The 17069-nt window shown below is 36.5% G+C and overlaps 1 protein-coding gene across 1 annotated transcript in view; it reads left to right on the top strand.

Annotated features, from left to right (window-relative positions):
* The window catches only part of LOC145769023 (uncharacterized), a 169802-nt gene that overhangs the window by 32557 nt on the left and 120176 nt on the right, over positions 1 to 17069 (top strand). Inside the window, exons 18-32 of the mRNA XM_082580621.1 lie at positions 492 to 611; positions 2551 to 2658; positions 3309 to 3413; positions 5018 to 5180; positions 5636 to 5799; positions 6428 to 6532; positions 6682 to 6801; positions 7149 to 7256; positions 7465 to 7569; positions 7785 to 7947; positions 9207 to 9370; positions 11158 to 11262; positions 11669 to 11788; positions 12303 to 12410; positions 12660 to 12764. Coding sequence (XP_082436747.1) covers positions 492 to 611; positions 2551 to 2658; positions 3309 to 3413; positions 5018 to 5180; positions 5636 to 5799; positions 6428 to 6532; positions 6682 to 6801; positions 7149 to 7256; positions 7465 to 7569; positions 7785 to 7947; positions 9207 to 9370; positions 11158 to 11262; positions 11669 to 11788; positions 12303 to 12410; positions 12660 to 12764 — 1863 coding nt within the window. The remainder of the gene's footprint in view (positions 1 to 491; positions 612 to 2550; positions 2659 to 3308; positions 3414 to 5017; positions 5181 to 5635; positions 5800 to 6427; positions 6533 to 6681; positions 6802 to 7148; positions 7257 to 7464; positions 7570 to 7784; positions 7948 to 9206; positions 9371 to 11157; positions 11263 to 11668; positions 11789 to 12302; positions 12411 to 12659; positions 12765 to 17069) is intronic.

Here is a 17069-nt window from a genome sequence, read left to right as displayed (position 1 = left end):
TTTGGAATGTCACAGATTTCAGGACACGCAACAATCTTCGTTTTAAAAGTAATTCAGTTCTATTTCAAATTTGGAAACTTTGGAGTTTTGGACTAAGGCATTTTTAAAATTACATTTCATTTCTGAATGAAGTATTGATCAATAATCTGATTCTCAATAGAATTAATTTAAACAAAACACAGCCTTATAAAAAGATTGAACTCTGGTATATGAATTTTTTAATTGGGATTTCGTGCGACGCCCTTTGAAATTTTAAACGGCGCACCAGGCCGTCGCATCGAACAGTTTAAGAATCACTGCAATACTGTACTGTAGTGTGCACAACTGCACAAATAAAACACAACCAATTTTTAAATGTCGTGATTTATCAATCGCAATCGTCCTGCAAGTTTGAAAACTTCCACGGATCCACTAAAAACGCTTCGCAGACCCCCGGTTGAGAATCGCTGTTCAAGAATATGATTTTGTCTCAAAGAATGACGATTTTGTAGATTCAATATCAAAAGCAAAAACGCAGTGTAATTGATGCTTATCGCGGATTCCAAACAATGGATAGCAAAGACCATCCCGTGGTGCAACAAGGAATCAAAGCTGCTGAAGTAAGAGATCAGGTACGATGGCTTTGTAAGTAGGTTAAATTTGTTGTATTTTGTAACTATTCCTCTGTACTCTTAAGTAGTTGTTGCCTGATTTCTTTTGTAGCTTATGTATTCAGCTCTGTCGTAAAATAGCGAGGTTTCCGGTTTGATATACCAAGTTGAATTTTATATTTTTATGTTGAGAATTTAGGACATTAAGAAAAGTTGAACACAAATCATCGTCAATCAAAAATATTATGTACATACCGTACCTGAAGTAAAGTTTCGGATGAAAATTTTTTGATTCTTCAAGAGTTTTAGTTTCAATGCGTGCTAGAAAAAAAAAATAGAAATGGTAGGGGCTAGTGGAGACCCCATAGCTACGCCATCGATTTGTTTGTACAAATTATTATTATATAAAAACGTACTTTGTTTGGCCAAAGTGAGAAGTTTTATAATAGAAATATTTATCAAAATCCTCACTTTGGCCACACAAGGCATGTTTTTATATAAAAATAATTAAAAATAAAATTCTTGAAGGGTCAAAAGATTTTCATCCGAAACGTTACTTCAAGTATGTATATAATATTTTGATTGACGATTTTCTAGTCGTTGAAATATAAGTTAATGAGTTGTTTCGATACATGGGTTTGGCGAAAGCCAAGTAACACCGGATTATTATTGAAATTTAACGCAGTGTATCCTATTAAATGGAATTTGGCTTGGTTTTAGGCTCTCGCTTAACGGTGCACGCTCTATTTTCTCAAACACAAATCATTACATGAATGAAATCAGCAAAATTACGTGCATGCATGGCCACCTGAAGATGCGGCCTGATTTGTCACATTTTGCAGATTTTGATTACAGCTACTGCTAGTGTTTGACTGACATTTTCTGAGATTTTGTTACTTTTTGCTGTCTCCTAATGATATAAATGCTTTTTGTTGCCTTGAGGAAGCAGTAGCAAATGAGAAAAAGTAAGTTGAAAAACGATGAATCAGACTGTTATTGAAAAATTAACAGTCTGACTAAAATCTTCGAAATCAAATTTTCTTTGTTTTTCAACATGTGAGGATGTTAAAACCTATTGTGTCGTCTGAGGAAAACAGTAAAGAAAGCTTAAAATTATAAATTTCAGAAAAATTCATTTAAACATTCGCCCAAAGTTAGAAAATCCTGGAAATTTCTGCAAAATGTGACAAATCAGGCCGTATCTTTGGTGCATGTTATGTGCTAATGGATATACGGGCAATTCTTCGAAAAGGTTTTAAAACGTCTTAATTCAAAAATTGTATCAAATATTGACGTCATGGATTTCCATAGCTCTTTATCCATAGCACTTCAGATAAAACAACGCAACCCTCAACTCAACAAGTAGTTATTCGCTGAAGGGACAACTTTCGTACTGAATTTATATTAGATTACGTTTGCTTCACGTTGATTGTCTGTAATTGCCGCTTGCTATCTTATCTTGTAATTACACTCATACGTGTCAACGAAATGTTAACACCTTTGGTATCTGTTCTTCAGTTGTAAGTTGTAGGCTACTTAGCTTCAGTCACTTATCTCTATCATTATTTACAGTTGTTTGTTTGTTTGCTTGTTTTTTTTTTGTTTAAATGTATTAGGTATTTCCTTAAGAGGGCAAAGAGTTCTTGCCATAAACGTTTCAGACATTATGTTATTATTTTATTAATGTTATGCATATCTTTTGAATAATACTATTCAATCCCATTGAGTTACTGCCAGTCATCTGTTTGTGATATTGTCAAATTACTTCTCTCAAAGCTTTAATACGTTTTCGCTTATCCACTAGTAGACGGTGGCTGACAGTTTTCAGTTTTGGTGAGTGTGGCGCTGAGAAACAAACCACATACCATGCACAACTGCATCCTTCCTTTTTCATGTCGTAGATGACGATATCAAAACTTCGCTGCTTTCTAGTTTCTTGTTTCATGTTTCATTTTCGCAGGTGTCGTATAAAGAAGATTGGGAAAGCGACAAGCAAAACATCTACTATCCTGTTCATATCACTCCTGGTTATGAAGCGGCCAGTGACGTTAAAAAAGTCCAAAGCGAAGTATGAAATGATTATTTATTTATACTTTAGTTGAATATTTATTTTCAGTGTTTGCTAAAACATTGAATAGTTGTAAATACCAATATACCCGTAAATAAAACGTTGCTGGTCATTATTTTTTTTACCGTCGACATTCGGTGTCATTATCACTGAGTAACATTATAACATTATCACATAAATTATGATTGTTTGATAGTAACATTATGGTAAGATATGCAGTTAACATTACCTAGCTGAAGTATTAAAGTGTTCTATAAGATGATTTAAATGCTCTATAGGTGAGATTTCTGTGTGTTACTTGAAAGTAATTCTCAATAATCTGGTTTTACCCATTCTCACCATTCGTCCAACCAAGCCCACGCTCTTGGTTTTTTGATAAACAATTCCTTTTCGCATCCTAACAACTTGCATTCTGTGATGTGCAACTTAGTATCTTTTTGTTGTATCCAACTACAATAAAAAAAAAAACAGAGCTTCCGCGTACTTTTGGGTTGAAGTAAATTACTGATAAAATGCATAAGTTCTATATCTGTCTCATTTAAACCATTTTCAGGTAAATGAGCGTTTTTTTAACTTGTGTATTCAATAGTACTTTATTGATGGTGAATTTATTTTTAGGTTTTTTAAATATATTTCTGTCTTTGTTTCAGGCGAACTACAAGGAGAAGTACAACAGGTTGAAGAAGCAGAACAAGTTTAGAGTTACCGACACGGAAAGCTATAAAGCAATGAAAGAACAAAAAAAACTGTCCGATGTAAGTTTAATTTAAAGCGATTTAAATACTCTGTGATTATCAAAATGATCCAATCAGTTGATTTCAAAATAATAAAACCGGTCTCATGGTACTTTATTTGTCCTGCTGCGTTTTCAACATACTGTACATTATGCGCTTTTTGAAAGTGGTAAACTGGTAGTTTCATAATTTTATTTTAAGCGTTAAAGGGTTGTTGCTAGAATGTATCAATTGAAATCATCTTTTCTTCGTAGCGCAAAAAAGATTGCAACCTTACTTCCCTTTTCTCTGTCACACTTTGCCCATTTAAAAAAAATCTAATTCAGTGTTGCCAATGTTTGATATAATGTTTTCATCTTCCTTCCCTACACTCACTAGTACAGGGTAAGAATAAAAACCCCGTTCTTTCATTCACCTTGAATTATATATGATACAGTTGGCAAAGGCTACAGCACTTTTTCGGTTTTTCCATTTTTGCACTGATATAGTCATAATGTATCAAAAACGATACGGTACAAAACGTTTCTACATAACACTAATTTTGCAGCATACAAAATTTTGTAAATTTATTTTCAGTGCACTCCAGTCAGTTAAAAATTTCGTAAAATAAAAAACAAAATGAAAAAACTGGTGACTGATAGGAACAAAACATATAGTCACCACTCACCTATCCTATATGCTCCAATACGACCAGTTTATTTTTGTTGACAGGTCTGCTAGTAGACAACTGTCGCAATATGTTTCTATCTCTTACACATAAAGAGACTTTGGAAAGTTTGATGACGTAGTTTATAGTGATATCAAACGTTAAACAGTCAGATAAGTGGTTGAATAGTTGTAGGCCTACTTGTGAAATGATACATGAAATCCTTGAACTGACGAATGGTTCACCACTTCCAGCAGGTAAAGAAATCAAATGCTTGAACAGCAAACGTCTTCGTCGATTTCAAAATAACTATACGCTACATTACTACTTGCATCAGCTACTTTACAATTTGGCAATAGCTTACACTTTCACAATTTATTCAATATGGACTAGACCTCCACAATCGTTTTCAACATACTTTCGTTATAACTTCTAACCCCCATCATACACAACTCTAATCACAACCGTAATAAACATCCTCAAATCACACGGCTATTTATAACACGTTTGCTTTGACCAAAAGCTTCCAGAGACTAGGGTAATATTACATCACAATAACTCACTCTTCTGGTCAACAAGTCGGAGAAGTTTCGAGAATTGCACGTATGCAGAAACTTCTAGTAGTAGGTTTTGCAATAAAAGATTGCGTAATTAAAGGTTACTATAGGTCAGTGATCGACGGAATACCACAACAGAATTACTCTATAAAGTAGTTCACCTATTCTAGGACAAAAGTGTAGCCTGCCGCGGGACTACTCATATTGATTGCGACAATAACAATGACTGTATGAAGCAACTGTTTAGGCCAAAGTAGTGACAGGAAAGATGCAACAAATGAATTGCATCAAACAATGGATAAGCAACTCGTTCATAAAATACTTTTTTTTTATCTGCAAGCATGTGGTACATTTGCTGATATTATTACATTTTGGGTATTGAAAACAAATGGTTGCATATCTGCGTCTTATCAATGTTTCAGAATACGTACAAGGAAGAGTATGAAAAGAACAGAGGAAGAAATCACACTGAGATTCCAGAAACACCAGAGATGGTTTTATCGAAAGAGCTTCGACCTGTACAAAGCAAGAAGGTTTACACACACGAAGCAAAAGATATACAAGATAAAATAACGTTTAATGCAGGTTTGCAAAACGCTTTAGTTTCATTTCTAGATCGCAAATTAATTATCTGCACAGCACGGTAGTACTTTAAAGAAAATTGGCTTTTAGATTGGTAACACTTGCAGCTAAGAAGATCGACGTCAAAAGTTTCTTATCGGTTTCTTTTTATTCTGTTAATGGAGAATCAATCAGTTTCTGAAGCACCTTAAAACTTCCACATGGAAGAAGTGCCAAGCACAACTTTAGCAAATTGATTTTCATTAAATGTGACGAGAATTTAGGTTAAGTTTCCTACAAATTGGATATTTTTTGTTTCAAATGTGGCAAACATCTGTCGATACAGAAGTTAGTTATTCCGAAACTTCTCTACGATGTCTTTGTGTTTGAATACTGTGTCAATGTGTACCGTTATTCCTAGATCTAAAGTATATTTTTGCACGATTTTTGTGTCATTTGCTCCAAAATGTTTTGGTTAGATGTACAAGAAGTTGCCCATGCTGTAACTACGCAGAAAATGGCATCCGCCCATCTATATAAAAAGGAATATAAAGAAGAGATTGTTGGCAAGGGGCCGGTTGATCCTGCTATTGGTTATCCTGAACATGAACACCATAAAAAGGCAACCAAATTGGCTAGTAGTGTAAGTTGAAATTTAACTAAATTGGAAACAAGTGATTTAGCTACAATACGTCAAAATATCGATTCTCAACATTTTTGCTTGCAATTTATATTCGGCCCTCGGACCACGATTTGCACACGCATGTGCTAAATGCTAGCAAGTAGGCTACCCGTGCTCTGCATTGAGATCTTGTCACTTTTTCTTAAAGCGAATACTTTACGAAAAGATCATCTTTAATTGTAGACACGTCATACAACGTCATTTTTATGTACCAAAGTAACAATATCAATAGCAGTCATGTATCACCAAATCTATAGCGCAGACTATGCTCCTGTGAGCACTATATAACTCGTTTAAATTTGGCGTTGTCTTCATAGAAATGGGTAAATAATTTCAGCAGGTACCAGCAACAACTGGGAAGCTGCGATTGTTATATTGTATGTTACATGAAGGGTTGCATGAGAGCAATTGATGTTGAAAGTACAAAGACTTGGCAGACTTGTAATAGGTAAAGCCTTCTCGATCCAGACACCAGACTGTGCGAATTTTTTTTCACGATTATGTTGATTCTTCGGAACGCACACGTTTTGATATGTGAGCGAGTTGAATTGTTTCTTTTCTGTTTAACGTCATTAATATTTGCTTGTAGGCTGAATACGTTAAGGATGCTGAAAAAGAAATGCATCAGCATAAACTTCCTGTGGATGCTCCTGAATTTATCAGAGCAAATGAAAATGCTAAAGTAGCAAGTGATGTAAGTTTAGAATTGATCTTATGCATGAATCGCACACGCTATTGTGATGGATTGGTAATCTTGTGTCTCAGATTCAAATGTCAGTGATTGTTATTTCTACATTTTTTGACATCCTTCTAGAGTAAATTGAGTTTGATATTCATCCCTAGATAGAGTATCAGAAACAACGACAGGAAGTGATCAATGCTTACAGGGGATTTCAGACAATGAACGCACACGACCACCCAGTTGTTCAAAATGGAATTAAAGCTTCCGAGCTCGCTAGTAAAGTGAGAAATAAGAAATGCTTTATAAGTAATCACATTTAAAACAAATGTATTGCTTTAGTAACTTACAACACGTCGTTATTGCAATTTTACACTTTTATTTGGAAGTAAAATTCAGTGAATCAAGGACGTCACTATCTACAGTATTTTTGTGGTTCTTTGGCATGTTACAGCTGTGTGCTGTATTAAAGGGTAATTTGTTTTCTAAAAAGCTTCGAGCAGCATTATACTTATTCCCATGTAACAACGAAGACGTGTGATGATAATTTAAAAGTGAAATGAGGTATAGTGGAAATCATTGTCATATTCTTGTGATCTCATTTACTGAGACCAAATGTGCACGTGGGCAGGCCGCATACATAGAGGATTGGGAATATGAGAAACAGAATATCTGCTTTCCAATCCACATCACCCCTGAGTATGAAGCAGCCAGTGATGTCAAGCAAGCAACCCGAGACGTAAGTGTGGTCAGATTATGAAAAAAAATTTGCAAGTTTATGTTGTATAATAATGTTTTTATTTATAATTAATCTGTTTTCAGTATTTCACTTTAATGAATTTACTTCAGCTGCAAGAGTACTTGAGTTGTTGCTTGAGTACTTATTTTGTTGTAAAATACTTGCACAAAAAATGAATAATGCAACAAATTGAGAAACCTATTTCTAGTCTACATACAAGGAAGGGTACGAACAATCAAAAACTATGAACAACTTTGTGGTTACGGACACTGATGGATACCGTACGATCAAAGACGGAAAAAGCATATCTGGGGTAAGTTAAGGAGCAGTATATATTCATTTCAATAGTAGTAGTATCTGCCTTCAATGCGGTTATCTGCATTTGAAAAGATAAACTAGCTTGAAAGAGTTGTTGGAATAGGTGAAATATTACATTCCAATTTTAATGATTTATTTGTTTGCTTTGTTGGTTATCAACAGACATAAAAGTAGATTTTCATTCATAATTATCTTGATAAATTCTTCTAGATCAATTATAAAAACGAATACGAAAAGAACAGAGGAAGAAATCACACTGAGATTTCAGAAACACCAGAAATGATTTTATCGAAAGAGCTTCGACCGGTACAAAGCAAGAAATTGTACACAGAACAGTCTAAGGAATTACAAAAAGATGTCAAAGTTGGCTCAGGTAAGCATTTCAAAGGTTGCTGCTGAACATAAATGTTTCCTCTTTTGTAGCTATAACCAATACGCTTTTGTCAAGACTTACAAAACAATTACATATGCTAAAGTGGTATTTATAGCAATTGAAAAATAATGTAATTCGTAATTCGTAGTAACAATATGATTGAAATGTTTTATTGGTCCAATATTAATCAAACAGCCAATAATTTTTCCATTAATGTGTTCAGTATGTATCACGAGTATAGTTGTTCGAGCCATTTGCTTTCACTATGCGCAACTCTTCTTCTGAATTTTAGAATTTACTCTCACTTCAAGTGAGGTCGCGGTTCAAGTTCAAGTTCTACGCTCCCCATCCTGCCTGGCATCTTTTTGTTACATCTCTGTTGCTCGTTCCGTTTTCATAAACCGTTGAACCAAGGCATTTGAATTCTGAGATTTGTCTCACCGTTTCTCCTTGCAGTTGTATTTTTGTCTCATTTCCTTCGTTATAGATTGATTGATTGAATCTTTATCCTCGGACTGGGAAAGCTTCTTGCAGAGCTTAATCCTGGCAGTTTCGCATACTTGTAGAGGCTTTGAATCACTGACGCAGGCCCGGACACCGAGATTGACAGAGTGAAGTTTCCGATTGTTGAAGTTTTTATTGCCGGGAAATTATTTCATCCATTAGATGCCGCTGAATGGAGAGCAGTCCTTTAACGTGCGTTGCTCAAGCACACACCCCGAGAGTCGAACCAGCGCCGCTTGATCTTGAAACTTCTTCGTTCCAGAAGTGACGCGTTAACCAATTGAGCTATCGGGGCGGACATTGTCGGATACTGCGCAACACGACAATGGTTTTGGTATCGCAACCTTTCATGATGCATTTAATTTCAATTTGTGCGCTTTTTTTTTCTGGACGAGTGAAGAAAACGGACATTGTTTTCAATGACAGTTTTGGTCTGACAAAACGAATGCAGTAATAATGCGATCACATCAGAATACAATAGTTCACTATTGACTTCTCCGAAATAGTCGAAAAGACAAAATGATGCAAACACCAAACAGCAAATTAAAGCTTATTGAGATGCAGGTTGGAGACTCCCCAACATTCTACGAAAAAATAATGCCACAAAATCATTGGGAGTCTCCAAATTACATTCACACAGTAACGAGAGTAGCGAAATATTAATTACGCACTCAGTGGGTTAACATCCTATTTTTGCTTTGTCAGGTTCGGGAATAAAACAACAATTTGTTATAAATGATTGTGTACATTCACAGACACTCAGGAACTCTCCCATGCGCTCCGTGTGCAACGTATGGCATCTAACCATCCATACAAGAAACAATATAAAAATGAGATAGTTGGCAAGGGACCGGTTGATCCTGCTATTGGTTATCCTGAGCATGAACAACACAAGAAAGCAACTAAGTTGGCGAGTTCGGTAAGTGAATACTAATTGTGTGGCGTGCCGGCATCACAATATCCATCTAATTAACTTTTTCATGTTATTGAAATGTTTGAAGTCGAAAATCCATTTTTAAGCTCTGAACATCCAACCAGTTTAACGAGCAAATTGCATGGAAGCATTTCTTGTCAAACATATTCAGGTAACGTATGTAAGTCTTCATTGAAATGCCACCGCTAAACGACTTTGAAAAACTAAAGAAACGTTAAGATCACACGTCGCTGGTTCAACTCTAAGGAGTTTGCGCTTGAGCAACTCATTTCAAATGTAGCTCTCAATTCATAGGCACCTATAGTTCATGGAATAATTTATAGATAACAACACTTCGGCAAGCGGAAACTCACACCAACAATCTTGTTGAATGGTGACTGGGCCTGCGTCAGTCTACAAGTTTGCGAAACTGCCAAGAATAACCTTTCAAGGATGCTTTTTCAGACCGACTAATCTGGTCAAGTTCACTAGTTTTCCTGGGGTATGAAAAGCAAAGCTTGTTGTGGTGCATGAGTAATCAGCGTCTTCAAGGGAAACATAAGTTTTTCATTGCCCGTGAAATCAAGGGTTTTGGACCTTCAAAAGATTCTCGCATCCCTAATCTGGAAACTCTACCCCAAGTGATAGGTTTGCAAACTGAGATACGCGTACCTTTTGTAGTATGTGAAAGAACTTGTGGGGCATACGAGCAACGTTCTCGTATTGACACTTCAATGTTTTGTGCCACACTTTCAGTTGAACTTGAATCTCGTATTTTTGTCCATGATTGATTTAGTTGTGAAGCAAAGCCAACTCCACCTTTCACATTATATAAATAAAAAGGATAATTAAAACAGTTAATAGGCCAGATACTTTTTATGTTTTGGGCATGTAATCCCGTGTAAATTTTACACTATACTTTTTATGGGGTACACCGCACATATATAGCAAGTTCATCAAATGGGTATGCTATTGAAAAAAATGTGGACCCTTGATGCTCTCTAAGCTATATTCAGAAATATTAAAGCTCTGGGATGGCGAACGATGTAAATCCCGAATAAAGCAATGATGGTGAGACATCCATGATCAATCATCAAGATCGGCAGGAGAGACTGGCAGCCGGACCGACATTGGCCAATATGGAGCTCACACCCATGGAGAGCCTTCCTCCCGGAAAACGTGAACCGTGGAAGTATTGGCGATGCCTCAACCGCTTAAGAACTGGTATTGGCAGGTGTAAAACCTTGATGAGACACTGGGGGTATTCCATGGGGAGCACAAGTTGCAAATGCGGACAGGAGCAAACGATGCAACATCTACTCGAATGCCCTGACCTAAAAGCAAGGTGCTCTGCACAGGATTTGGCCGAGTTCAACGATAGAGCAAGAGCCTGCGTGATGCTCTGGGCTACGGCCGTGTGACACACGATGAAGAAGAAGATCAAGATCTGAATGCAGTGAGATTGCATCCAGACTTCGATCTGTGATCTTGCCATACGACTTAAAAAACCCGAAGCTGCGGAACCACAGTTTCCACCAACACTGTATGGGATCAATGTATTAATTGCGTTTGAATGAACACAAACTACCACCTTCACCCTGAGAGTACAGTCGGCACGAATTTGGCGAACGTAAAAAAAGCCCTCACCCATCCAACGGACTTCTAAAGTGTAGCAATGTTGCAATTGATTGTGACATTACAAATGTCTCCCTGCCAAACCGCATATGTACATGTATTAGTGTTGTAGTTTTTATGTCGTACCTCAACATTTATGATTTCTGTTATATTTTTAGGCTGACTATACAAAGACTGCTGAAGAAATGCTGCATCAACACAATTTACCTGAAGATGCTTCCGAGTTTGTAAGAGCAAAGGAATGTGCTAAAATGGCGAGTGATGTAAGTTACATGAAGACAATGTATCATAAAACTTATTTTTATAACCATGTTTTTATGGACTAACTTTTAAAAGTTATTGTACTACTTTGCTCAAACATATTGGGTGTATGAGCTTTAGAAACATGGCATATAACTTTATAGAATATCTGATTGAATTAGGGAAAATAGTTCAATCCTCATTCGGTGATTGCGAACGTCCAAGCAATAAGAGCTTAGAATGTGCAGTCGGTGGTTCCCAAATCATGGAATTATTTTATATTTTTGTGGTATTGCTTTTTATATTGTCTGATCAGACTTACTGATTTTCGACGATGCCATGTACTAAAAGTTTTCTAAACCATTGCGGTTGATTTTTTAAGCGATTATTGTTGTTTACTTTTGTGTTGTTGCTTTATTTTTGACCAAGATGGAGTATCAGAAGCAACGACAAGAAGTGATTGACAAGTACAGAGGATTCCAAACAATGGACAGTCATGATCATCCAGTTGTTCAACAAGGAATTAAGGCTGCAGAACTGGCTTCCAACGTAGGCTTTTTAAAACTTAAGCAATGAGCGTTTCTGTTGATTAATTAAGCGTGGCTGTTTTCACACATTTATTCTATAATCCAAGTCTTTGTGTTTGCTAAATTACTACAAAATACTTAGAACTACTGTAAAAAAATGTTGAATTTTCACTAATGATAAGTCAGACGCAGATTATTTCCTTCGGGAAATCAATGAGTTGTTCATCGTTGTGTACAAACAATATAAAATGTGACAAAGGAAAAGTATGAAGAGACATAAAGATTGATAATTAAACTTTTCCAAACCAAAAAGGTTTCTCACTGCTCAAGAAAAGCATGCAAGCGTCTGAGATAAAACATAAGAAGCTGCTGTTTGCTGCTTTCCTATTTTGTGATTGCATTACATCTTAATCCTTAGGTGAACAAATTGTAGGCCTATTTGACATCGTATTTTTCAAACACCTTACCTTAACATAGGTTCCCTGCATGTATGCCTGTATGGTAAATATTTTTTTAATGTGTTTGGCTCTTTTCAGTCTTTGTATAAAGAAGATTGGGAATATGACAAACAGATGATTTACTTTCCTGCGCACATCACTCCTGGCTATGAAGGGTCAGCTGACGTCAAGAAAGTGCAAAGTGACGTAAGAATATAAATGAAAAGATACAATTTATTAACGTTATAAGTATTATCGCAATGATGTCATCGAACTTCAATTATGTGTTAGCCGAACATGATGTTTGATGCATTGTTCACATTTTTCTCAGCTCCATATTAGCGTCATGCATTGCGTAAGTGTTGCTCATATTTTTGATGGGCTATAAGCGTGGCCTACGATAAGTAATACATCTCGCTTGTTTACTGCATTTATACAATGACGTATTTTTGACAGAAAATTTACAAAGAAAACTATGAAACCACCAAAAATAAGAACAAATACCAGCCAACTGAAACCGAAGGTTATAAAGTTATCAAAGAAGGAGAAAAGACATCAGGAGTAAGTTGCTCAGCGGTACCCCGAAAAGTTGCTGTTTGAGTTCTAATCAGTATTTCATTTGCTTAATATCAATGCCCTGAAGTAATGCAACCAAGATAACAACATTAATCAAAAGCAACAATATTATGAATTGTCACAATTGTTTCTTTTTCTTACACGTAAAAATACTTTAGAAAAATTAATATTGTAGTTTATTGGGATATCAAACGTTAAACAGTCAGATAAATGGTCGAATAGTTCTAGTTGTGAGATGATAAATGAAATCCTTGAACTGACGAATGGTTTATCACTTCCAGCATGTAAAAAATCAAATTCTTGAACAACAAACGTCTTCGTCGATTTCAAAATAGATATACGCTACTACTTGCGTCAGCTACTTTACAATTCTGGACGACACTTTACAATTGGTAATAACTTACACTTTCGCAATCTATTCAATATTATGTTGGCTAGAACTCCACAATCGTCTTCAACATACTTTTCGTTACAACTTCTAATCCCGATAATACACAACTCTCATCACAACTCTAATCACGCGGCTATTTATAACAGGTTTGCTTCTACCAAAAGCTTCCAGAAACTATGGTAATATTACATCACAAAAACTCATTCTTCTGATCAACAAGTTAAAGCAACACCACAACCGAATTACACAATAAATAGTTCACCTATTCTAAGACAAGAATGGGCTACACATATTGATTGTGACAATGTGACATAAATCAAACCTCTGAAGTTTATTTTACAATACCGAAAGCAGAAAGTGAGTGTAAATTCATCTTCAAAAAGCTTTCTGAGCCTTTGAAGATCTTATAGCATGATATTCAGCGATCAACATAAGGACATGTCATCTCGCCACGGACATGTCATCTCGCCATAAAAACACGAAAAAAAAATAATAAAAGTGCTCAAAAAGTCGAAAAAGATGCACCCACCACAAATGGCAATTTTCAATCATTACCGTTTAATAGTAACTTGCATAACCATTTTTAAATTGCCTAACGTTTTCGGCACGAAAATCGAAAAAGTAAATCTTAAAAAATCTTACATTTGCGAGTAAAGTCATACATATTTTTCTTTATCAATTCCCACTGAGTATCTTTACTTGTCTTGTGGTGACAAAAACGTGTTAGGTAGTCTTTGCATAATTATATTACTGGCCGAGTTTGGATTTAATGGTTGCGATCTTTCTTTCAACGCGGTACTTCTCCAGCTGTTTCCATTGATATCAACATCTTACGTCACCAATTATAGTGTTCATTTTGCTCTACTGGACATTTGCCCAAATAAACAATTGCTAGCAGACAGCAATCATTTTTTACGTCGATTTAATGTCTGCACTCTGCAGGCGTTGTAAACAGGAGTTAATTTGCTAACTTGGCTTCTGTAATCTATCACTGTTAAAAGTTTGCGTTGGCATATTATTTGCATAATTTAACGAAGTGTTTGCGTTTCTGGCAGAGCACTGTTGCGATCATTGAGAGGTAGTTTGCTAGAAAATTTTATATAGATCGGCTACAAGACCACTGTGCAGCGTGTAGCATACACTTTTCAAAATCTATATATAGACCGGGAGCCCGCGACGTCCACCCTAGGTGAAAAAGTTACCAATTTCTATTCATACAGCGATGTCCGGTGGTATGTGGGTACTCATAATCTGGAAGTCTGCCGGGCCGCCGGTGGTGGGTATGGGAATGGGGGGCATTTTTCATGGCCAAAAAATGCGCTAGGTCAGCTGAAATAGTTACCGCTTGAAACTTAGTTGGTTGTAAAGTAAATTGTTTCTAGATGATTGTCTGGTATGTGACAGACATTTTTTGTGGTGAGGGGGCTCTGACAGACAAGTTTTATACCCCCCAAAATTTGCGCTAGGTCAGCTGAAAAAGTTACCGGATAAAACCAACTGATTATTAATCTGTGAGTGTTAAGCTTCACAAAAATATATGTGACAGACAAATTTGGTGGTGGGTGTCCCCTGACAGACGACCTAAAGTAGGTGACCCCCCTAACTGAGCTAGGTCAGCTAAAATAGTTACCGGATAAAATCAATTGAAAATTAATGTGTGAGTGTAAAGCTTCACAAAAATATATGTGACAGACAAATTTGGTGGTGGGTGTCCCCTGACAGACGACCTAAAGTAGGTGACCCCCCTAACTTGAGCTAGGTCAGCTGAAATAGTTACCGGATAAAACCAATTGAAAATTAATGTGTGAGTGTTAAGCTTCACAAAAATATATGTGACAGACAAATTTGGTGGTGGATGTCCCCTGACAGACGACCTAAAGTAGGTGACCCCCCTAACTGAGCTAGGTCAGCACAAATAGTTACCGGATAAAATCAATTGAAAATTAATGTGTGAGTGTTAAGCTTCACAAAAATGTATGTGACAGACAAATTTGGTGGTGGGTGTCCCCTGACAGACGACCTAAAGTAGGTGACCCCTCTAACTTTAGCTAGGTCAGCTGAGATAGTTACCGGATAAAACCAATTGAAAATTAATGTGTGAGTGTTAAGCTTCACAAAAATATATGTGACAGACAAATTTGGTGGTGGGTGTCCCCTGACAGACGACCTAAAGTAGGTGACCCCCCTAACTTGAGCTAGGTCATCTGAAATAGTTACCGGATAAAACCAATTGAAAATTAATGTGTGAGTGTTAAGCTTCACAAAAATATATGTGACAGACAAATTTGGTGGTGGGTGTCCCCTGACAGACGACCTGAAATAGGCCTAGGTAACCTCCAGGTTTGCACTAAGTCAATTGATAGGAGGGATTTGTTAGCTGTGCTTTTGAAGTACGGTATACTAAGTAACAGAACGTGATTTATCTACTATTCTACTTCATTTGTCTACACAAATAAAAATAGTTTCAGTGCAAGGAACTATATCAAGTGTTTTTGCATGTGCTTGGCTCACTACAATCTCAGCCAGTAAATCAACTGTTTTTTACATTGGTTTAACGTCTTCAGACGTTGAATCAATTTAAAAAATGGTTGATTTGCTGTCTGAGATCCGGTTGTCTTACTTTTAAACCTTGTAAGAAATCCGGCTGTCTTACTTTTAGCGAGTTTGGTGATTGGAATTTCACAGTCCTAGTGCAAGCTGGTCAGCTGAAATAGTTACCGGATAAAACCAATTGAAAATTGATGTGTGAGTGTTAAGCTTCACAAAAATGTATGTGACAGACAAATTTGGTGGTGGATGTCCCCTGACAGACGACCTGAAATAGGTCTAGGTAGCCTAACCCCTTCCCTTTTTGCACTAAATCAATGACAGGAGTTCCCGCTAAAAAAAAAACTTGAAGAAGTGTTTTGTTTTATGTGTGCACAACAGAAAAGAAGTATTAGTATTACGTATAACAGGCCATTTAACTACTAATGGAATACTGGAATAAAAATGATGCAAATTGAGCAATCAGCCAACTTGGGTTAGGGTTAGTTAGATCTATAATAACAGTCACTGTTAAGGATAGCCTATTAATACTTGAAAAGTTTTTGTCTGAATTTTTCGTCAACACTGAACAGTCTAGTCTATATAAGAAAAAATGTTTGGCAATGGTGGTGAGTCATTGACTAAAAAAATAATTCCAAGTCAGATTCATCTTCCGAGTCGGAATCTGCGCTCCACTGTTCATCACAACTCTCAATGTCATCCTCATCACTTCTTTTCTCCGATTTACTAAATAGCTTAGATGGTATAGCTGCGCCTTCAAACCAGCCTGGAATGATAACTTCATTTGTTTTTGACCAGCTATAGTAGTGACATTTTCTCGTTTTCTTTAACAATTCTGTGATTGCGTAATTGTTTCGCGGCATGCCGGCATCTTCGACTTGTTCTGAGCCTGCAAGATATCTTAACTCTGTTACAGAAGCAGGTCTCTGTGTAACTGTGACACAACATCTTTTTATGGCACTTTTTGAGTTCCGAAAGCCAAGTATTCCTTTTACCTGCGACGCAGCGTCCCTATTCGCAGTTTGCTCTAAAGACAGATGGACTGCCGTCCTAGAGTAATCCTTTTTGGTACGCCTAACTGAGAAAGCACCATTATCCAGTATAGCTCTCAGTTTCGGATCCGCGTTTTTTAGTTTGTTGTAGAACAACGATCCCCATCTTGCATAATTTAGACAATTCAGAGCGAAATATATAACCATGTAACCACTTGCGTCGTTCATCCTGACGCATCTCTGCACTTTTCGATAGAGTCGGTTTATTAAGAACACGTAGGACCAATCACGTAGAACCTATAGTGTCCAGAACTGATAGGTTTCACTAAACACTTCATTCATAGACCTATAAAAGCATTC

Source organism: Aplidium turbinatum, chromosome 4 (genome assembly GCF_918807975.1).
Source record: "Aplidium turbinatum chromosome 4, kaAplTurb1.1, whole genome shotgun sequence".
NCBI lineage: Eukaryota > Metazoa > Chordata > Ascidiacea > Aplousobranchia > Polyclinidae > Aplidium > Aplidium turbinatum.
This window is presented reverse-complemented; position numbering and strand designations above follow the sequence as displayed.